General features: G+C 38.4%; 1 protein-coding gene across 1 annotated transcript in view; it reads left to right on the top strand.

Annotated features, from left to right (window-relative positions):
* SPEF2 (sperm flagellar 2) overlaps window positions 1-24,262 on the top strand; it is a 2,540,087-nt gene that overhangs the window by 655,696 nt on the left and 1,860,129 nt on the right. The window contains exons 7-8 of the mRNA XM_044069998.1: window positions 8,583-8,710; window positions 12,467-12,570. Coding sequence (XP_043925933.1) covers window positions 8,583-8,710; window positions 12,467-12,570 — 232 coding nt within the window. The remainder of the gene's footprint in view (window positions 1-8,582; window positions 8,711-12,466; window positions 12,571-24,262) is intronic.

Raw genomic sequence — 24,262 nt, 5'->3', positions numbered from 1 at the left:
GTGTACTAACAAACAATACAACAGAGCTTGTGTCCTAGAATACTCTCCGTATGTCAAATATATAAAAAATACAGTGAGGAAGAACTGGAACATTTTAGTGGTAGATCAAGAAACAAAGAAAATAATAGGTGATGCACCCATATATGTTCACAAAATGGGAGCAAATATAAAGAAGAAATTAGAGATTGGACCTACATTAGGAGTAAGAAATAATCAAAGTAAATATACCACGAAATGTGGTTGTTGTAGGCAATGTAGTGTGATATTGGATATAGATGGGGTAACTTTAGAGAATATTAATAGGACTAACATTCAATTTAGGCAAGGTAATTGTAACAGTAGGTATGTCATATATATAGCAAAATGCTTGTCGTGTCTTAGTTTCTATATAGGCAAAACAGAACAACAATTTAAGAAGAGAATTTATAATCACCTATGTAGTATTAAAACTAAGGACATGACTAATGCATTATACAGACATATAGATAGGGTGATTCTTATACATTCAAGTTCGCTATAATTGATCAAGTCATTGTTAGTCCAAGGGGTGGCAACATAAGGGCTTTATTGGGTAAGAGAGAAATTATATGGCAAATTCTCACAGACATCTAGGGAACCAGGACTGAATGAATATATCTCTATTAAGCCCATTCTACAACTTATTTAGCCCAGTTATTATGTTACACCTCATACCATTATATACACACTTACCTACCTACATATATATTTATATTTATTTATTGCATTTGTTTACTGGGAAAGTCCACTGGGCCTCAGATGAGCCCATTTTCAGTGGAGGCCCAGGGAGAAAAGCACCACCTGTAATTACATAAAAGAACATATAATACAGAATATATCAGGTAGTGGTAGTACATTAGATAAGTGAATAAGAGCATACAATAATATGGCATGAATTGCAATACAGTAGTGAGGTGATAACATTGTATAACATGGTGACATTGGTAGAAAATTATTAAAATCATGATAGAAGTATAGAAATAGGAGGTGTGGATGGCAGGTAAGGTTGTTAGATGAGAGAGAAGATTGTATAAAGGAAACAGAGGCAGAACGCTTAGAGTAGCGATGGCGCTGGCTAGTGTCAGTAGGTGTAAAGGAGGGAAAGGAAAAGAAAGTCTGGGTGTAGAGATAGGCTAAGATGGTTTTGGGGAGGGGATCTGGTAATGGTAAATTGTAAATAAAGGTAATTTATATATCTATATATTCATTTATTTATTCATTTATATATTTAGATAGTTATACATATATATTATATATATTTGATGTAGGTTAGGATTTTATGAGTATTGTATTTAGAGGTTTATATTTCATGTTCTACAGGTATACATATACATTTTCAAAATACATTGTTAAATGAATTTTTAAATACATTTTTATGTATTAATGAAATGTACTGGGTATAAATGAAATGCATAGGTCATGCATATATATATATATATATATTTTTTTTTAATGAAATGTATTGATATATATATATATATATATATATATATATATAGTTTTTTTTTAATGAAATGTACTGCTATATATATTTTTATAATGAAATGTACTGATTTTTCATGAAATGCACTGAGTTTTTATGAAATGCATTGATTTCTTAAGGAAATTATACTGATTACTCCATTGGATGTTATTGGTCAGCATATAATAACCCTGTTCACACTGTAGAGTTAATTAAGTATATGTATTTATTTTAGTCAATTAATTTACATTTGAACTGTTAAGGAATTTGTAATTTTGTTTGTGGTCAACATGAATTGTTAATACAGGCACTGGGTCACTTTAAATTTTGGAAGTTGAAGTGACGGCACCAGAAGACATTTAAATAGTTTTAAAAAGCAGTTGTTATGCATTCTGATGAAGTCCACCATAGCGTGGATGAAAGCACTTAATGAGAATGTGTTTGTGTTTTATTTGAATAATTTGGTCAATTAAAAAAAGTATTTCCGCTCACTTAGTGCATTGGCTTTTGTTTGAGGGCTGTATACATCTGTTTCCATTTGTTGCTTCAGCTCTTGACTTTGTGGATTTATGTGGTTGCCAACTGTGTCTTGGTTTTGTATAGATTTGGTAAAAAGGTCAATCAATTGCCAAACTCACATATGCCCTAGTATTACCATTTTTACTGTTATGCAGCAAACCTTAACTTCCAAACCAAACTTTGACATTAAATCTTCTGTGTTGGAAATGCCAAAGACTGGCTCACAGGACACCTGCCATTTTATTTAGCATGCCTATGATGCAGTGGATGCTATGTCCAGGCCTTCTGCTGCTGCTGCTGCTACGTGTACAGGTTATTCACCAGAATTTTATGGATTAGATTAAAAACATCCCCTTATCATGTCAAGGTTCAGCTACTGAATGCTTCTTTTGATAGTTACCATTTGTTAGGAAAATCTTTATCTTAAGTGTTAAGAATCTGGAAGAGAGGGTAAAGTTGATGCAAGGAGTGAAACAAATATTTTTGTTCTCTATCCATAAGTACCAAGGGAATTACCATTCTTTCTCTAGACTATTTTTTTTTCAAAAGCATTTAAAAACCTCTCAGAAAAAGCCTTCCTATCAGCAATTCAAGAAACAAATGCATAGAGTTTCAAAAAAGAAAGGAGATGAATTTCTAGGGCCCTTCTTTCAGAAGAAATACCAGAGACTACCTATGCCCCCCAAGCCATTCTCTCCAGATTGCAGGTAATCTCTCCCACTGCCTTCATTTGTGGAAACAGATTCCTAGGTTCTAAAAATAATCCAAAATGGTCACAGAGGTCGATGGGCATCCCTTTCATCTCGGTTGGAGATTCGCTCATCCTCCAAAAACCCAGGGAAAATTACTTATAAGTGAGGAATGGAACCTGATTTGCAATAGTGAGGATGTATTTGGAGGATGTAGAAGGTAAAATATAACAAAAGAGGGTAAATTTATGAAGAAATGTATGAAAATGTTTGATATGGAAGACATGAATTCAGTAAAAGGAACTCAGAAAGAATTTACAAATTATTCCTCAAGGTACAATAACTGAGCTAGACTGGATAGAAATTATATTTCACAGTAACTTGTACATTTAGTTGAAAGCTTTGACACGCATTCAGTAACTATTTCAGATCATGAACAAGCAAAAACTAAGATAAAAATCCAGGGTAGTGAAGTGAACGATAACACATTTGCGCTTTTCCACCTCTCCGTTAAAAAAGAAGAATTTAAGGAATTGATAGTGGAAATTATTTGAGAGTTATTAGGGAAGATATAAATTTCTTCAGAAGGGATAGCTAATGAGTGGGATAAAATCAAAATGGAGTTTAAAAATATGGTCATATACACAACACAAGGAGATGGTTATACTTCAAAGTGGAATGGGGTGATGAATTAGAGAAGGGATTCAAGAAATAAGGAGAGAGTAACATTTTGGATGCAGATCCTTAAGGAGAATAGTAACAACCATACAGAATACTATAGTTATAAGCTGCAGAAAGTATTCTAAGAACTAAGTCAAATCAAAATAGAAAAGGGAGATTTTGCCAATAGGGATAACTGCAGGTTTGGGTACAGAAATACTAAAGAGGGGGCTGGAGTTTAATTGAGAAAACTGGCAACGGAACCAAGGTACTATGAGCAAACAATTAGAGAGGGAATAGTAACAGAGTGGGATGAAGCCAAGAAAACATTTAGACGGAAGGTTACACATTGCTTTCCCTACCAGGGATTCATATCAGAATATAGGCAAAAGAGAAAGGGGTAGGGAAGTCATAAGTGAAATAGCTGTGCTGCTAGAGTGTTTTGTCAAATCTGGAACAGCAGCTGTTGTGAAAAAAGGAATAATTAGTACTGCATATAGAATTTATATTGCATGATAACCATAAGAATCAATCAGAGGTGGTTAGAAAATATTGGGAAATGAGATTGAAAAGCAATTTACAAGGAATCAGTGGGATGACATAAGTATGGCTTCCAGATATGTAGCTGGCAGGACCATTCCCTGTGTCATTGCCATGAACCAACACTCTCCCGCCCCAGCTCTTCAACTGAAGAGCAAAAAACAAAAAAAAAAAAAAAAACATTTTCCTTCTACTGTCACATGAACTAGGTGGCCAGATGCACAATACACACACCATCCTTCTGCCCAGCCATTCAGGTTTCATTACTGTGCCCTGCCCCAACCTTCTTCTGTTTTATTAAAAAAAAGAAAATCATTCCTTGTAAACTTTATCAAAGTGCTTGCTGCAAATGTAGTAAACAGTAACTAAAATATATACCCTGCCTGCATGGAGCACTATGGCCCAGTCCTCATGTTCTAGTTAAAAAAAAAATTCTTCTTATAAACTGTGGTAAGCTGCTTGCTACAAATGTAGCAAACATTTGCTACAGTTTATACCCTGCCTGCACTGAGAGCTACAACTCTCAGGTTTTAGTTAAATAGAAAGAGTTTTTTTTAACTTTTAGACTGCAACAAACTGCTTGCTGCATTGTAGAAAGCAATTGCCAGAGATTAAACTTCACACAAAGAGCTGCAGCACTCAGGTTTGACCACAAATGCAATGCTGGCTGTTAAAACCCAGTGTTGCATTAGAGACCGGGATCAGCTGATCATGCCCACCCAGCACTTTGTGCCCAGGGCAGTTGCCCTCTTGCCCCACCCTTGCTACGCTGCTAATGGCTCTCACATATGTAGTAATGTCCTGAAGGTTTAGGATTTTTTGCTTGGAAGTGTTTGCACAGGTATTTTTATACCCCAAGCAGACTTCAAATAATATTTCCTCAGATAGATAGCAAATGTTGGGGGTGTGATGGGAAAGAAAGATATAAATGGGAGCATATTATTTGAGAGTGTAATGAGTTGGCAGATTTAAATAAATCCCTACAAAATACTCTGTCAGAAATATTGAGGGTGCAAATGGCTGTAACTAAGAAAGTTATTCTTTTGAGCTTGCCTACACATAGTAAGGTCTTATTAAGTTTAATTCTGTTGGATGCAAAAAATAAAAGGAATGAAGAAATTACTAGAAAATGGAAGTCATAATCTAAACCAATTGTATTTGAAGTATTGGATATTGTAAAACATATAAAAAACTGGAAGAGGGATCTTTCTAAAAAGGAAGGATCATATTACATCAAAATAAATGGAGTTTGTGGGAACAAAACATGCAGAATAATGATCAGCAGGAGGAATGAATTTAAAGGAAGGCAGGAATTGAGCATATTGTAATGTTGGACTGAATGACAGCTATGAAAATATGTACTGTATAATGCATGTAAATGGAAAAATGTTAATAAGGTTTGTTTTCTTTTCTATTAATTTGCTTGTACCTTTGTCTTAAGTGATCATTTGATAAAGGTGTTAACAAAGTTTCATAGTTAGAGCTATTGCAGAGACAGAAATATCTAAAGGTTTCAAGTATTAACTTTATTGGTTCATTTTCCAACACTCACTTTATCCTGTTCAGAATCAGAGAGAAGCCAGCCTATTCCAGCATTGAAGCGGTATAAGACAGAACCATTCCTGGCTGGAATGTCAAGCTGTGACAGAATAAAGACACGCACACACACACACACACACACACACACACACACACACACACACACACACACACACACACACACACAGACACACACACAAACATATGCACATACAAGTGTGCAGTATGTGCACTCACATATGTAAGCACAAACACATATACATACACACTTGCATGCACATACATGCTCATACACTCTCACATAAGCAGATCCGCACACACACACATGCACACATACAACACACAATCACACATGTGAGCACATGTGCACACACACATGCATATGCAGACACAAACACAGACGCATGCAAACAGATACACAAGCACATGCACACACTCATACATGAGCACACACATACATATGCATGCGCACACATGTGTATGCACACACATGCACAGACATGCATGCGCACACAGACACAAATGTGCACAAAACATGCACAAGCACACACATATGCAGGCAAGTACACACACATGTGCATGCACACACACACACACACACACACACACACACACACACACACACACACATGCATGCACATGTATACACATACATGCTCACACACATACATGTATACACACATGCTCACACACACACACAAGCATGCACACACATAAACCCACGCACTCACACACGTGCATACTGATACCTCATGTGCATACACACACACATGCACACGTGCACACACACGCACACACACACACACACACACACACACACACACACACACACACACACACATACACACACACACACACACATGCTCATACACATGCACACTTGTATACACACATGTGCATCTATACACAAATGTGCACACACACACACACACACGTTCATACATACACACACACATGCATATGTACACACATGTGCATGCATACAAACACACATGAGCACACACACATGTGCAAACACACACACAAGCACGCTCACACACATGCGGATGTACCTGCGCTAGTGTGTGTGCACGTGTATGTGTATGCACGTGTGTGCACGCATGCACGTTTGTGCATGCTTGCTCATGTGTGAGTGTGCATGCACGCTCATGTGTGGGTATATGTGTATTTGTGTGCATGCTTGCGCATGTGTGTGCATGCACATGGGCATGTGTGTCTTAGTGTGTGTGCATATGTGTGTATGTGCATGCATGCATGCACATGTGTGCATGGTCATGTGGTGTATGTATATGGATGTGTGTGTGTGTGTGTGTGTGTGTGTGTGTGTGTGTGTGTGTGTGTGTGTGTGTGTGTGCGCATAAGCACACATGTGCACCCATGCATGCACATGTACACATATGCGCACAAACTAAGACAGACATGCACATGTGCATGCACACACATGCGCAAGAGTGCACACAAATACACACATACTCACACTTGAGCATGCATGCACACTCGTACACTCGCAAGCATGCACACACGTCACACACGTACATGTGCCTGCACGTGCACACACACTAGCACAGGTACACATACAAACATGTATGCGCATGTATATATGCACGTTCACATATGCAAGCACATACACATGCACAAATATGCATGTGCATTCACACACACATGCACACACAGATTCACATGTACACACTCACACATAGATATGCACACTCACACACACACATACATGCACATATGCACATACACATGCGCACACACATGCACTCACACCACACATATGCACATAGACATGTGCACGCACACACGCATGCACATTTGCACATGCATGCACACACACACACACACACACACACACACACACACACACACACACACACACACACACACACACACACACACACACTGAGTAGGATCTAAGAAAATTCACAATTCTTTAACTTTCAAACTAAAATAGCTCACTTAGCTTTGCAAAGTGAAAATAAACAGTACCTTCACAATAGCTCACCAGTCCATCTAGTTCTTTTTGGTACTGGCAGGATAGTTCTAAGCTTAGCCTTCTGTCCTAGGCTCCATTCTCAGCTCCAAAATCAAGTATTAAACTATACTCTTCATGGCTGTAGACCTCTCTCCTTCTCCTTACTCTGAGCTCCAAAATCAAAATAGTTTGTCTATTATAGCCCGCCAGTTACTTTACACAGTTTAGCCCTCAATGAGTTCTCTTGCAGTCCATGATTTCAGATCTTTCTTTTAACACTTCTGCACAGTTCTCTCACTGAGGACCTACCTTCCTGAATTTAACTTTCGAGGATACTCTCTTTTCTGCTAAGGTAATTGACAATTCAGTGCATGTAACTGGCTAATTGTTGTGAGAACCACTGTGAGAATATACCCACTCTTTACACATTGCTAAGCATTCTGAGAGCATTTAAAGATGCATTCACTTTTTATCATCAGCATATTGCAATATCGCATTTTTTACAAAACTTTTATACATATGAATCCTTCAGTTTCACCATGTTGAAACACACACACACACCACCCATGGACAGTTTAAAAGACCATCAATACACTAATCAGCATGTTTTTGAGATATGGAAACAGACAGAATAAACACAGGCCAAACAGCAAAAAAGAAAAAGACCACTCAGTTAAGGTTGGAGTAAACGTAGCAGTCAAATCCAAAACAGTAACAAAAACTCCTCCCAAACACGGCTTTAAAATCACAGTATATAGAAGTAACTGTATTAAAACAGAAGGTAAGCACTTTTGCGGAGTAACCTCTGCTTCATGAGACCATGACAGAACATAATGTCTAGGTACTATTTAAAATAAAAACTCAGCCAATCACAGAAAGTTCAGCAATAAATCATAAAACTATCAAGCAACATATAGAGACTGCTTAAAGTTTTTTATGATTTATTACTGTGTTTGGAATAAGTTTAACAAATCTTTATATTTGATGATGGGAATATTGTTTTTATTGCTATGTCTTTAACAAATGGTAGGCTGCTTTTATTGATTGGGAGGGTTTTTTATTAATGTCATCACATTATTGCTGAACTTTCTGTTTCCTGAAACGTGTTTGTCTTGTGTGTTGCATATCAAAAATAAAGTGTCATTAACTATAATGCATATCCCATTTTTTTCTGTTTCAGCCTATCATGCACAAGTGCTGTCTGTAGATACCTTGGTACCAGAAGCTATAAAAGCTTTTCATGACAGTCAAGTAACAGAAAATAAATTAAAAACGCTGGATAATGAAGAGAGTGATAGTAAACACCTGGTATGTCTTTATTATATAAATAAATAGCTGCTGCTTTTAACATAAGTAGTAACATATAACATTGTAGGGCCTTAACATAGTTTCTTTCTTTATCTGAAGTAATTCTTTAGCATTCATTATTTGTTTATGCTTTTATTAATTTGCTTATTTGTTTATTTTTGTTGTAGTTGACAACACTGTCAATGCACTTGTGGTACATGCTTACAGTGTTTACTTAAATGTCATTGTTTTTATGAATCTCAGCTGGAAACAAAACTTTGAAAGCTATACCTTAATGAATATGATGTATAACAAATTAAGTAAAAGTATATGTTTACTTGTTAACAGATGCAAATGTCCATCATTTCATCCTCTGATGTTCACTTTAGCTATCTGTGTTACATGGGGAGCTGGTGTTTATTGAAGCACACAGAAGTTGCAGAGTAGAAAAATAATTCTGGATCAGTTACCTCTCATGCTTATGTGCATGTGTATACAGAAGCACAGACTCTCACACACCTATTCAAGTTCAAGTTCAAATTTATTAATGTGCTTTATGGCCAAAGCACAATTACAGTATGAAAACAAATTGCAATAATAAAACAATAACAGCAATTAAACCATAAAACATCAATCGTTGCCATCATAAGCCAGATCAAATAGATAAGTTTTTAATGCCTGTCCGAAGCCAGGCAGTATGTAGCACTTCTGAATTGAGCAAGGTAGTGAGATACATAGGTAGGGGGCTTGATAATAGAATGAGCAAAAAACAGTAGTTTACAAGTTCACCCATAGAACTGCTAGCAGCCCCTCAAAGGATGAATGCAACACCTGTGCTGTGCAGTAGTATTCAATCATTTCCTCCAGGTACTAAGGGCCCAAGTCCTGAATGGACAGGTATACTAACAGTTATGCCCTTAAAAATGATCCTATAGCAGACTGCCAATGAAGGCTGTGCAGAACATGTGTAATATGCTGGCAACATGCACTACCAGTCAGTAGACTTCCTGCAGAGTTCTGCATTATCTGTAAACGATCCAGCTCAGTGTTAGACAGTCCCAGGTAAAAGGCATTGTATTGGTCCAGTCTGGTGGAGAACATTGCATGAACAACAATCTAGAAATCAGAGTGTGGTATTAGATGTTTTATCCTGGCTGTAATCCTCAGATGGAAGTAGGAAGTCTTCACTACAATCTGTCATTGAAAGCGGTTATGTGGAAAACACCACAGTGTCACTCACATATATCAAACAAAGATGTCCGAAATTAAAAACAAGAGCTCCAACTTCCACCTTTTTCTGTTAAGTAATACAAAATTTATTAGCAACACAATCCATAGTTCACTATCCAAGATTAGATTAAGCACTTTCATTTCTAAAAAAACAGAACTTCCTCAGAATCTGGATAGAAGGAATGTAACATCCTTAAAAATCCTGAGCTCTTTTATTTTGGCAGTTGCAGAAATTCATGAGAGACTTTCAGTTGACAGGTTGTGGTTTGGTTTTAAACCATTTTTGCCCAGGAAGTCTTCACTACAGCTGACACCTGGTACCAAAATGTCAGTCATGAGTCAATATTAATTGCCAAATTCTGCACCTTTTGAGCAAACTCATGCTTATCTCTCCCATATATTATGTAGTTTGGTAAAGGTGGGGAAAAAGACTCTCTCAGAGTTGCATGAACGGTAGTGGCTTCAGTCTTAGTGTGTTGCAGTTTGAAATTATTTTCATTTAGCCATGTATAAAGGGCTTCAAAATTATCAGTCAAGGAATTAATGCATGCCTTCTCATCCTGTGAAAATGAAAAAGAAATTTAAGTATCCTCTCCATAACTATGATATGCTAAACCTCTTTCCCTCAGTAGCTCTCCTAAGGGGAACATGTACACAGTGAATCATAGGTGGGCTAATATAGAACCTTGTGGAATTCCACATATAAGTAATTAAAGGGGGAGTGGTTGTCATGCTGTGGGAATAGAGTATTGTGAAGTTTGTTGAATGGAATTTATTTTAAGTAATAGTTTTGAATGTGCTGTGGTAGTGTTGATTTGGAGTAGGTTCTTTGCTGGGTTACAATAGCTACTAGAGTTTGAAGAAGGATATTAGACGTGGGAGGAGAAAATGAAAAAATGGAGAGGTTAGGGGAGGAGTCAGTGACTAGAAGTTGGATGGTGAGAAAACAGTATTGGGTTGGAGCACTGAATTTGTTTTAGTCTGTAATATGTGAGTGGAAGAAAACAGAAGACTTGTAGAGGTTAGGGGAGGAGTCAGTGACTGGAAGCTAGCTGCTGAAAAGCAGTATTGAGGATGGAGCAGTAAGTTGACACTTGATTTGTAATACAGGAGTGGTAAGAGTGCTAGGATGTGCTGAACTCATTTGTTTCTGAATTAAAGAAGATTGTAAACTGTCAAAGTTTAAAGGGATAATTGCACGGCAAAATCTCAAAGACCTTGTTGTGGATAGTACCATTTGATTTAATTCTTCAGATGGAAAATGGATTGAAATTAAGGGAAATGTGAAGTTCCTTTTGTGCAGTCTGAACAATGTGTTTGGTTTACCCAACCTGAGATATTCATGAATTAAAAATTATGAACCCCTACCCATATTTAGTACAAGGGAAGGTCTCTAATCATTGTATTCTTTTAACCCACAGCACAATGTTATACCCTGTTCAAGAAAGTTATAGCTGTTGCTTTTTACAGTATCTTCTTCCTTGTTCAGAATGTTTTCCAGCATTATAGGTCACATTATAGTTTCTATGTTGAAACAAACTCTTCCACATTCATGTTCCTTCAAAAACTTTCATATGTTAGTTTTCCTTCTCAACACACCATGCTTTTAATCTCTTGATTTGATAGTGCTGGGAAGCATTCTGTTTTGCATCATTGCAAATGAGTATTACTGCAGACCTACCTACCTATTCAGTTCTATCTCTCTCCCTTCCTCAAAGCCAGTGGTCATCATTGATAACTGCTTCCTATAGAGATGTAGATAGTGGTGTTGATTTATGGTTAACCGAAGAAAAAACAACTAGCGTAGCAATTGTAAAATAACGTGGTACAAAAATAGGATGTCAGCTTTCTAGCATATTGTACTTCATTGAAAAGGGCAAAAAACATAGATGAGGATCTAGCAGTAGTATGTAGGAATATAGGACATTTGTGTATTTGCAGTAGGCATCTAATGTGATGGCGGTATGGCAGAAAGCATGAAGAAGATAAATAAAATACCATAAAAGAAGAAAATGGAGCCATTACTGTGACTGCAGTGACCTAGATTTGATTAGTGATCCCAGTTCTTGGAGAGTCAGTGGGGAATAGGAATTGAGGAGTATTTTTGCTAACTCAACTGAGGCTTTCCATCCAATTCCAGAAGAGACTTCATTACATAATGCACATTGGGTTTTGGACAGCACACATGGACAGGAGACCTCCATAGACATCAGGAAAGAATTATGCCTCACTAGATTGCCTGCCCTCCTCACTTGTATGTAAAAGACTGATTCCTGTTTGTGAGAGCCCTGGTCTGTGAAGGTAAGTTGTACAGGTGTCAGCAATCTCAAAATGAAAGATCACAGAAGGGCTATGGGTTTGAGGAGATAGCTGATGGCAGACAGCTGCAGCAGGAACCAAGAAAAAAAGAGAAAGCAAAACCAAAATATTTCAAAGTGTAGTTATTTTGTTTACAGTGGGTATACAAAGAAATCTTCTACACACCTTTTACCTGATAACTTTACTTTTCTTAACCAATTACTTTTTGTTCTTGCTTCTCTTTTACAGAATACTACTATTGCCCAGCTTGGTGAAAAGGCAGAAGAATATCTGAAAAGAGGAAAGTGTGTTCCAGATGAATTGTTGGTAAAACTTCTTATGGAAGCAATCAGGTATAAAATATTTTATTAAAAAAAAAAAACAAAAAACAAATAAACAATAAATGTAAGGTGCCAGTCTTCATATGAAATACCGTGCTAAGGAACTGATGCCACATTTGTCCCTTTGTTTCTTCAAATGGCTGCTAAGCTCCTCATGACTCTTCTTCAGCAGATAGAAGAGGAATCCTCATTGTTATCTGGCCAGATTTTCTTCATTCATTATAAATACTAAAATAGGTTATAAATAAAAGGGTTGTGGATTGATATAATGGCTAAGGTGTTACCTCAGAAACAAGATGTACAGGATTTGAGCCTTACCAACAGAAATTGGCTAGGCTTAAAATGGCACACTACAGCAGCTAGCCTAGTACTTATTTATGAACCTATGCAAAATGAATTTTTAATCAGGATACCCATTCAGTTAACAAATATTTTATTTAAATTGATGTGTGCATATGTGAGTGCACATACACACACACACACACACACACACACACACACACACACACACACACACACACACACACACAGACGCCTGCGTATTGTTTTATTATATCACATGATGCTGTTTAACAAAAAAAAAAAAACCAGCAACAAATTGCCAGAAGTTCCCACTGTCCTACTGTCTTCGCTGCAGAATGTGATCTGTGAAAGACAACATGCAAAACAAAGTGGAGTGCATAATGGAATGCATTTGTTGAATAGTTTGCCTCTGTTTAGTTTGCCTCTGTTTATGAACTGAAACTGTTATAGTCCTTTTAGTAGAATTATTTATGCTGTTTGTTTTTCATTTTTGCACTCAAGAGCAGAGCCAGATCCAGCACTAGGTGACCTAGGGCCTTCTGGGTGAGAGGGGGCCTGATGGCTGGGGGGGGGGGGTGGGCTATTTACTTTTTAATTGAAAAAGTAAAAAAAATAAATTTCAAGCCTTCTTTAAGGGCATTTTTTTCCTTCTTTAAAAATATCCTTTTCCATCTGCATCTGTGCATCCCTACATGTGTCAGTGCACACACCTACTATTGCTTTTAAGGACATTTGTTCTTTAAGAATGCCCTCTGCATGTGAGGGTGGTGGTGCTGCAGTCCTGAGTGTGTCCTCCTTTGGATGATATTCCAAGTAACTATGAACCTGTTCTCTCAGTTTGCCATCCATTCCCTATTGCAATATTACCAGCTTATCATTTTTTTAATATAACGTAGGCAATTTATTCTTCAAGGGTATCAAGCACTGAATTTGTAGATGAAACACTGAAATATTGCTAGCAGAAACTTCTTCATTAGTTACAGATCTCTTTATTGTGGAATCATTCAGATGACTCTTACTTCTGCAGATATTGTACATATTGACTTACACTGAGTGGTCTTTTATGGTTGAAATGTTCTGAAATTGGCAGTTTTGTCACTATTGGTTCATATGTTTTGTATCATTGCTGACAACAATTGTTCAAAACTACAGATCTAAAACACACTCTGACAACTGGTGCTGTATTATTCAAGGACTATAATTAATACAGTCAGAAGTTGTATCAAAGAACTCATCAATGTCTACATGATCCTAAAAATGAGTCCAAAGGGGTCTATGGTTTAAAAACAACCCACAGATAAACTTTATCTGCCACTGGCCAGATGAATTTTCTTTATATGTGGCTTTCAATGCCGTTTTAATGAATGTGAGCTTCAAGGACAAAGAAGTTTACAATTAATGCTGTCTGCTTTCATTGCGAGACTGAATTGTTTTGTTTAGTAAATGTCTGTCAGTGTTTCTGCTTTAAAATTTGAAATAAAAGTTTTTAATTAAATCCAAATATCTGTAATCACTGTAGAAGTAAAAAAGAAATAAGTATGCACACTAGCAGGTTTCAACAATGTTTATTGAATTTATTAATTGGAGAGAAACAGCCAAGGAATGAGACACTGGAATGGCTGTGGGTGGACTGCTGTGTGTGTAGGGGGGCCCTAATCTATTACCATGCCTAGGGCAAAATATGACCATGATCCATCTCTGCTTAAAAATACCAGTGTTTCCCATTTTGAACTATCAAGATCATTACATTTTTCTGGTTTTGTTTTACCATTGGTCATTGGTGCAAGATTGAGATGGACGTATTACTAAATAAACATAATTTAGTTACTTCTAGTAAAATGAAAGATCTGAGAGTTATAAGTCACAATAATCTAAAGAACAACTTTTGTGTTATTAAAGCTAAATGTATTAAACATATAGGGTTATTAGAACAGTGAGTACAAGGGATGCTTTAATATTCCAGAAGGTCTACCTGTATAAAAACATTCACAACCTGAACTCTGAGCAACATGTACACCATTATATCATCAAACTATATATGTGAACCATAGCTTTTTTATAACAGCACTATAATAATATGAATCTTCCATAATGAATCTAAAATAATTAGATAGCACATGCCTTGCCTTTTTTCTAATTTACATTGATCATTAACATAAGCATCCAAGTTCTTCTCTCTTTTAATGATTTATTAATGAGAAAAAGGTGGAATGTATTTTATATGTAGAAGTTTTAAACATCAGTGCAACAAGGAGTACAGCAGATCTGTCTGCTATTGTACTATTGAGAGTTGCTGTTGGGATACTGATGCAGCTAATAATCTGCTAAGGAAATGAATATGTTAGTTTTTTATATGTTAGTTTTAGTTGAAGAGAGAGTTGTTATTAGTAGGACACAAATTGAGAAATAATAATTTTAGCTTGTTTGAAGTATAAGATTGTGAGAAATTTTCTATTACATTTTCAGTTGTAATATTTACTTTGTGTGTGTGTGTGTGTGTGTGTGTGTGTGTGTGTGTGTGTGTGTGTGTGTGTGTGTGTGTGTGTGTGTGTGTGTTTGTGTGTGTTAAATTTAAAAGAAGCTTCAAAAGGATTCCTAGATACCTGATGGAATAATTTTTTAATTGTCTTTTTTAATAACATTGTGCCTTTGAATAATTTACCAAAGAGCTTAGTCATAGATCTGATGTCTATTTTCGTCCAATTCAGCCTTTAGATTGTCAGATCCAATCAGATCAGATCATGGCACCTTCTTCTAAAGCTTTGAATTTGAGTCTGCAACTCTTCCCCTACTCATAATTCCCTTCTCTCCACTACAGTACCTCAGATCTCAATTGCCACCTGAACTTTTAGACATGTGTTCCAAGGGATTTATATCTTCACGATAAGCGGAAGTCTTTTTTCATCATTATTACAACATTTTTTTTCCTCCCTAGCATTTTATAGCTTTAGTGTAAAAAAATATACAGGTGTAATGTGTTAGTTGTAGGTATAACTTTAATAATTAATTGTTAGATATTGGTGGGTTTTAGTGTTAGAATCATAAGTAGTTTTCTCTAGAAGTGGTTTAGATATATATATATATATATATATATATATATATATATATATATATATATATGTATATATATATATATATATACTCAGAGAAATATTTAGTCAAGTAGTTTTCAATATTCCTTAAGTTTTTCTAGTTGTTGTCCTTTATTGTTGTTGCTGATTTCTTCTCTGATGTCAGAAACACCCCAAGGATTTAAGAAGTGCATGGCGGCCTGTGGACAAAAAATTCCACCTCAAGACCTGCACTCTTTATGTGCTGTTATTTAAGTTCTGCCCATCTAGAGCAAATTATGACGGCTATGCTTCCTTTGCGACTAATGCCATTCAAGGTTGGAGGGAAAAACTCATCTTAAAAGGCTTGCTTTCCCCTCAGACAGGGTCTTCATTCTCACAACCTATGTCTAGTACTTCTAGGCCTGCTTAATCTTTGGCTTCCTCAAGGCAGGAGACTAGTGAAAAAGAGAGGGAGAAGTCTAAAGAAAAACCTAGAGAGAGAGGGAGAGAGATCTGAAGAAAAAAGACCTGAGAAGTGTAGCAAAAGGTCTCTGGATCCTTCATATCCTTCCAGTCTGGCACTTAAGACTCAAAGAAAATCAGATACACAAGCTGCTCAGATCTGATCTCCCTCACATCAACCTAGATTCTCCCCAGAACCAGTTTGTCCTAGGCTCCATTCACCCATATCACAAGAGAGAGGGTACTCCAGACCTCTATCTGTGGCGTCTTCATCGAGGTGGGCCATGTCCACCAGAAGCCTTATGCTGATAGATGTTGATTGAATGATGAGGAGATTCCTGAGGACTCATATCCAGGTGGGAGTTCTCCTGGCACCATCTCAACAGGGTACTCTGGGTAAGGGTCCAACTACCCCCCTTTTCTTTGGTATCAGTCTGCCTTTGGATCCAGTCTCCATGTGTTTGTACCACTCTGGTCCACCTCAGTAGATTCTTACAGCTTCAGGAATTTTGACAACATCCCTTACTGTCTTGACTCTGATTCTTTCAGATCAGGATAAGTCTTATAGCTGAAACACTGGTGCTGGGGTCCTGGTGGTGGAGTCAACTCCAAAGACCCCACTCTTGAAAGCTGTGGTCCAAGGTCATCCTCAGAGCCCACCCAGATTAGGTCTGGGATAGTTCCTGCATCCTCAGATAGGAGGAATGTTCTCTTGGCTCCAGTCACATCTTCTGTCTTCAAGGCTTTTGAACAGATCTTGGCTGGACCAAGGCATCAGCTGCTGCCCTTGAATCTGGATCTGTCCCAACTCCCAGTGGAGCCTGTGACTTACTCCTCTCATTCAGATCATTGTGGACAATCAGTACCTTTAGGCCTAGAGGATAGTCATCACTCAAGTTCCCTTCTGACTCAGACCTATTTCTTGAGATTCCCCTGAGACAAGGACCTAGAAAACAGACTTGCAAATGGAAGAACTTAGACTTTTTCCCAAAATCTGTCACAGAAAACACAGATTTGGATGAAGGCAAAGGTTCCCCTAGATCCCCTCTTGAAGATGTCATCTTTAGTGACAGTCTAAAATTGGTGAAACAGTGAGAGAGTTGGCCCACTGAAACACCTTCATCAGATGAATCTGTGTTCCTCGAGGCTTTTGGCACTGGCTCAGCTGCTTCCTGTTTGTACCACCCACTGATGCCCTTATGGACTTCATGACACTGTGGACATGGAAGGACCTGATGTAGTGGAACCTATCCTTAAAAAAGCCAGATAGGATTTTAGTAGCTCCAAAAGACAGGAAACACTGGAGTAAAGGGCCACCAGTGGATGCCATGGTAGTAGCAGCAGCCACAAAAAGGGAACTGTCTGGGGACAGTTCCTCTGTTCATCTCCCTACCCTGGAGTCAAAGGTGCTGGACAAATTAGAGAAACAGTTATATGCTTTAATAACCTTTGCACTTTGTGTGTGGAACTACCTTGCACATATTACATGGTTTCAGAGGGACCTGGCCAAGGAACTTACCATGCTCCTCACAGGTAACTTATCAGCAGATGTTCAAAAAAATAATGGCCTCCCAATTGTCTACCCTGCAATCCACTTCTAACATGGCCATGCACCAGCTCTTCAGTGCAGCCAGTGGTACAACCAGAGGAGCAGGCAATGGCATTACCATGCCTGGATGCATCTCTGCAGTTTCATGGAAAGCTTTAAGGCATCCTTCATTAATACCCCATTCGACTGCTCCACACTTTTTGGAGCAAAAGTTAAAGAGATGTTTAATAATAGTGAACCGAACAATAAAACCCTATCTGCCATTTGAATCTGCTTCTCTTTTCTAGGAACCAAAGTGACAGCAAGAAGATGTAGATCAGAAAATCACAGGGTTATCACAAGGACACTCCTGGAGACATGCCCTCCTGTGCCAGAGGTGGGGGCAACAGAGGCAGACTGCATAACCAGGGGTTTCTTGGTTCTTTTACTCAGAAACCCTACCAGTGTTGTTGAAGGGTTTCCCAACTGCTGCACTTTGGAGGTATTTGGGGGTGCGTATTCTTACACCTGTAAACTTGGCAAGATAGTACATCAGATTCCTGGGTGTTAAGGATAATCACCAGAGGCTATACCAATCCCTTTTCTTATCCTCCAAAGAGAAAACTAAAGATTTTCAATGTTCCAAGGAGCCAGTTGGAATCTGCAACAACAGAGGTTTCAAAGTTGCTAGAAAAAAAGAGTAATCCAAGAGGTCACCTATAATTCAGAATCCATTGCAGGTTCTTTTTACTTTTGAAAAAGACAGGGGACTTCAGGCCAGTTTTGGACCTTGGCCATCTCAGTCAATTCATAAGACAGACAAAGTTGAGGATGGTCATAGTGCAGTCTGTATTGCCTCTGTTGAGGAAGGACAATTGGATGTGCTCTATAGATCTCCAGGATGCCTACTATCACATAAAAATATAGAGATCATTCTGGAGGTTTCTCCATTTCTGGCTGGTAGCCAATCATTTTCAATTTAGAGCACTACCCTTCGGTCTCACCACAGCACCCCCCAGAAGTTCACAAAAGTTATGGCAGTAGTAGCAGGTCATCTCTGACTGCAAGGGATTCAGGTGTTCTTGTACCTGGACAATTGGCTCCTTACTGATATTTTCAGGGATCTCTTGGTACAACACCAGAGCATATTGCTCTACCTCATACAGCTAATGAGGGTCACAGTCAATCAATCAAAAATCCAGCTGTCTCCCACTAAATAAGTCATGTTTATCAGATGTCAAATCAACATTGTCCTTCACATTGCCAAACTTCCAGACACCAGAGTACTATACCTGTGCCTAGCGGCTTCTCAGGTTATTCAACAGCCTCTTCCTCAAGCAAGGATGATTCTTCATCTGTTAGGTTTGATGATCTGTACCATTACATCCTCTGGTGAGATGCCATATGAGAGTATTATAATGGCTTTTCAGTTGAATCGTTACAAAGTCTTCACCTCCTTCATGCCAAGATTCACCTCGCACAAGTTTGAAGAGATCATATTCAATGATGGATAACCTGTCCATCAGTAATTGAGGGAAAACCTTTTTGTCCACCAAACCACAAAGTAACCATAGAAGCTTCCCTTTTGGGGTGAGGTGGGGTCATTTCAAAGTAGAGATGGTTCAAGGTGTGGTCACGCATAGAGGCCAGAATTCACATCAATATCTTGGAAATGAGAGTGGTCTTCCTAGCACTGCAGAAATTTCAGGACTTCCTTCCCAAGGGTGTGATCCTCATCCAGACAGATAAGATGGCAATCGTCTGGTACATGAACAAACTAGGGGGAACATGATCATACCCACGTTGCTGGAGACCATGAGAGTGTGTCAGTGGGCAATGTCATCCTATCATTTCCTGATAGTAACACACATACCAGGGATGTCAAATATGCTAGTGGACAAGTTGAGCAGGTCGATTCTTCTGCCTCATCAGTGGTCTCTCAACTAGATAGTGGCAACAAAAATTTTCAGCTGATGGGGCCAACCTTCCTGTGACCTCTGCCTCATACCTGAATAAGTGCAGCAGTTACTTTGCCTTACTCCCTCCACAAGGACAGTCACCGAGGGATGTTGCAGTTAACAACTGGCTCCCAGGTCTTGTCTGTACCCCCCCCCCCCGATGCCACTTTTGACAAAATTCATTCAGAAAGCCAGAAGGTGCAAGACGAGAGTGATCCTGTTTGCTCCATTTTGGCCCCAGTGGGTTTGGTTTATTTTCCTTTGGCCTCATTTGATACACCCTCCTTGGGTACTGGATTACAATCCAGATCCCCTAAGTCACCTGTCTGGATTTAGTGGACCCCAGCTAAACCTGGAATATTCAGGAACTAGTCTAGGGCTAACATCCTGCTATTAAGTGATAACCTGGCAAAATTTCAAGCCTCCATAAACCCTGAGAACACTGCTGCCCTATGCAGAACTGTTCACAGAGACCCTGTACAAGCATGTTAATAGTTGCATAGAGACAGCTCTATCCACCAGGAGCAAGTACAGAACTAACTCAAAAAACAAGCCACCCTGGTGGAATCTCAGAATCAATAGGCTATATAACAGAAGGAAGAAAATTATGCCAAAAATTAGGAGGTGCAGCGCCCAGCAGGATAAAAGCACTTTCATCAAACTAAAAACAATTCAGAGGACAAATAAAATCTACTAAAGCCAAATATGAGGTATGTTTGTCCTCCCAGGCCGAAGACAACCACAAAGCATTTTTAGCTATGTCCATAACCTCAAAGGCAGTATACCATTGTGTGCAGAGCTCATTGAAAATGAAGCCCCTTATACTGAGCCAGAAGGTATAGTAAACCTCCTGGCTGATAAATTCAGCTCCAGCTTTACCCCTCTCAACCTTCCCTGAGGAAATACCATCAAATATAACTCCCCCTACTATCACTAGGGAACAGGTCCTTAATGCTGTCTCTAAGACCAAGAACACTGCATCAGTGGGCCCAGACAATATCCCAGGATGACTTCTAAATAGCATGAAACATGACCTATCAGGACCTCTGGAATTACTATTTAACTGTAGCCTCCATATAGACTATGTGCCTCATGAGTAGAGAATGGCAACAGTTATCCCTATGCACAAAGGTGGGCCATGTACAGACCCAGGAAACTAGAGACTCATAAGTCTCACTAGTCTTATATGTGAAGCCATGGAAGGAATTATCATGGAGATCATCAATAGAGATATAGCAAACCTCCATACAATTGACCCAACACAGTCTGGTTTCGTCAAGGGCAAATCATACCTACTCAGCCTGGTGGACTTCTTTGAGAAGGCAACCAAAGCAATGGATGAGTGAAAAATGGTTCACACTGCCTACCTTGACCTGGCCAAGGCATTTGACACAAGATTTCACTCGGGTATTGTTGATAAACTCAAGAGTTTAAGTACAAATCCATATGTCAACTGGTGGATATCCAACTGGTTCACAGACAAGACCCAGGAAGTTAGAACTGGGGAGTCCACTTCTGCAAAGAGGCCAGTCATAAGTAGAGTCCCTCAGGGATCAGTCCTTGGACCTCTCCTTTTTGACATTGACTTCTCAGAAGTCAAGGCCAATGTTACTGATCCCTGGCTGACTAAATTTGCAGATGATTGCAAATTAGGAGCTGTCATTGAATCCCACAGTGACACAAATGTACTCCAGGAGGGGCTGACACAGACAAACAGCTGGTGTCAGAGCCATGGACTAAAACTAAATACCATGAAATGCATAATAGTACCCTTTGGGAAGTCATCCATCCCTGGTAACTATCATATTGACAACACACCCTTAGAGATGACCCAGTAGTCAGGGACTTAGGAACATGCATAGATAGTAATCTAGCCTTTGACCATCACATGTCTACAGTAGTGAGGAAATAATTCTGTGTTGTGCAACTTATAAACAAAGGTATCGCATCTAAGTCCAAGAAAGTCATTGCTCCACTGTATTCGAAATTCATCAGACCTACCATTGAGTACAGTGACCCCTTTGATATGTACCTAACCAGGCATATCCAGCAATTGGAATGTCCACAGAGATTCCTCACTAAATTAATACAGGGCATAAGTAAAATGTCCTATGCAGACCCCCTCAAGGCTCTATCCCTGTATTCTGTATTCTCCAGGATTTTGAGAGGAGATCTATGCCTGACGTATAGGGATTGTCAGACCCCACTCTGATGGACCTCCTGCATATCCATAAAACAAACAGCACCAGAATTACTCATTCTAAAGACTTAAAACTTGCCTGTGATATAAATAGGACCTGCTGGAGAGACAGGTATGTATCCCAGAGACTACCCCATCTATGGAACAGGCTCCCCATCCATGTGAAGCAGAGTTCCTCCCTAACCCAATTCAAGTGCAACTTGGACAGTTGAATGGTGAATGGTGAATCAGAAATACATCCCTGGTTTGGCACCTATGTCTCTAATGGACACAGGCATCCTGTAAATGGTTCATCTTCCAGGCCCTTACTTACACTTATCAAGTTTATCAGAACTTGTCAGAGATTTGGGATACATGGCTAGGCTTAAAAAAGCCCTTGTGGTCATTAGCCTAGTAAACACCTACAAACCTATGAACTACACTTAATTTTACTGCATGGTTCCAATTCTAACAAAAAACAGAGATGCCAGGCTATCTTCTTCAGTGGTCCACATTATTTCTGTCTCTCAAAAACAGTCCTCCAAAAAGATATATCAAAGCAAATGTGAAAAAATTCTATTTGGCTTCCTCAAAAGGATTAGATCCCCCTTCTGCTCCTTTTCTGTCGATTTTAGATTTTCTGTCAGAGCTTTTACAGAAAGGGTCCAGTTTCTCCACTATCACGGTGCAGATGGTCACCATATTAGATCTTCACACAAGGCATAATGACACCTGTATAGCTCCTCTTAAAATCTCAAAAGCCTTCCTCAAGGGTACTTTCTTACTCAGATCCCTAATCAAGTATCCATTTCTTCCATGGGACATTACTATCATGCTTCAAGACTTTATCAAAAAGCCCTTTGAACTAGCAACTTTAGTGGGCTTCAAGTATCACTTATGGAAAACCATTTGTCTTGTAATTACATCTGCTAGATGGATCTCTCAATTACAAGCATTATCTTGCAAACCACCATATCTCATTTTTCATAAAGACAGAGTGGTCTTGAGAATTAATTCTTCCTTTTTATCAAAGGTGACATCCAAAATAAATTTGAATCAGTTAGTTGATTTTCCAGTCTTTTTTCCCTGGTTCTCAGACAAAGAAGAATATATATTTCACATGCTAAATATTCACAGACAACTTGGGTTTTATTTACACCAAACCAAGGATATCAGAAAGTCAGATTAACTATTCATATCCTTCTCTAAAGCAAAAGTGGGGAAAAAAGCATATCAAAAGTCACAATTTCCAAATGACTGTTGGACTACATTTCTTTTGTTTATAATGATCGGTGTTTACCCCCCACATTCAAAACTAAAAGCCTATTCCACAACAGCAATAGCTACTTCTCCAGCATTCATGAAGAGAGCTCCCATTGATGACATTTGTACAGCAGCAATCTGGTCCTCGTTGCACACCTTTGTATCTCATTACAAATTGGACTTGCAATCCAGATCACATTCCTCCTTTGGTTCAATTCAACTCTTCTCAGGAATGTCCTTCCTTGATGTTGCCCAAGTGTTTCTACAGCTAGGTAGTATGTCCTAAAGGTTGAAGCAGACAGAAACAGACAACACTGGATATAAAACTAATGTACTTACTATAACAATAGATCTATTATCTAATTTTTCAACTTGTTAAACATCCCTCCCTGCTTCCCCCTTCCAGTATTGTCTCTGACAGCTTATGGTGACCAGAAAAAACTCACCTAAGACCTTCTCTATTAAAAACTTTCTATGTGTATCTTACTGTGGTATTAACATGTCCCCCAACTGTGGTACCTAGAGGTTTTTTCAGTTATAGGAGATAATCAATGTTTTAGCTATAAGTCAGCAAATTCGATCCAAGGTACTTTAGTGGAGAGGAGGGTATTATAGGTAGGTGAGGAGTCAGAAATGTGGGTCCACAGCTTTGGTGCTGAGGTCCAAACCAAAGGTTGAACTGAATGAAAACGAGACAACATGGATCTATCTTTATAGTAAGTATGTAACTTTTTGTATTAATTTATTTATTGATATTCAGTCATAAGATCATTGTTTCTTATCCAGGTATGTTCTTTTCCAAAATCATTATTTTGTCATTTTTAATCTATCAAAGTGATTTTCCCACATGTAGATGCATAAGCCATCTGAATATAATGTTTTGTAAATATTATATTGGTGAAGAATTAACAGGATAATGAGTACTGGAGCTGAGAAGTTGCTTGAGAACCGTCAGTGG

This window comes from Protopterus annectens, chromosome 1.part0, assembly GCF_019279795.1.
Source record: "Protopterus annectens isolate FY-2018-M chromosome 1.part0, PAN1.0, whole genome shotgun sequence".
Taxonomy (NCBI): Eukaryota; Metazoa; Chordata; order Ceratodontiformes; family Protopteridae; genus Protopterus; species Protopterus annectens.
Note: the sequence above shows the minus strand (reverse complement) of the source record. Positions and strands in the feature narration are given on the sequence as shown.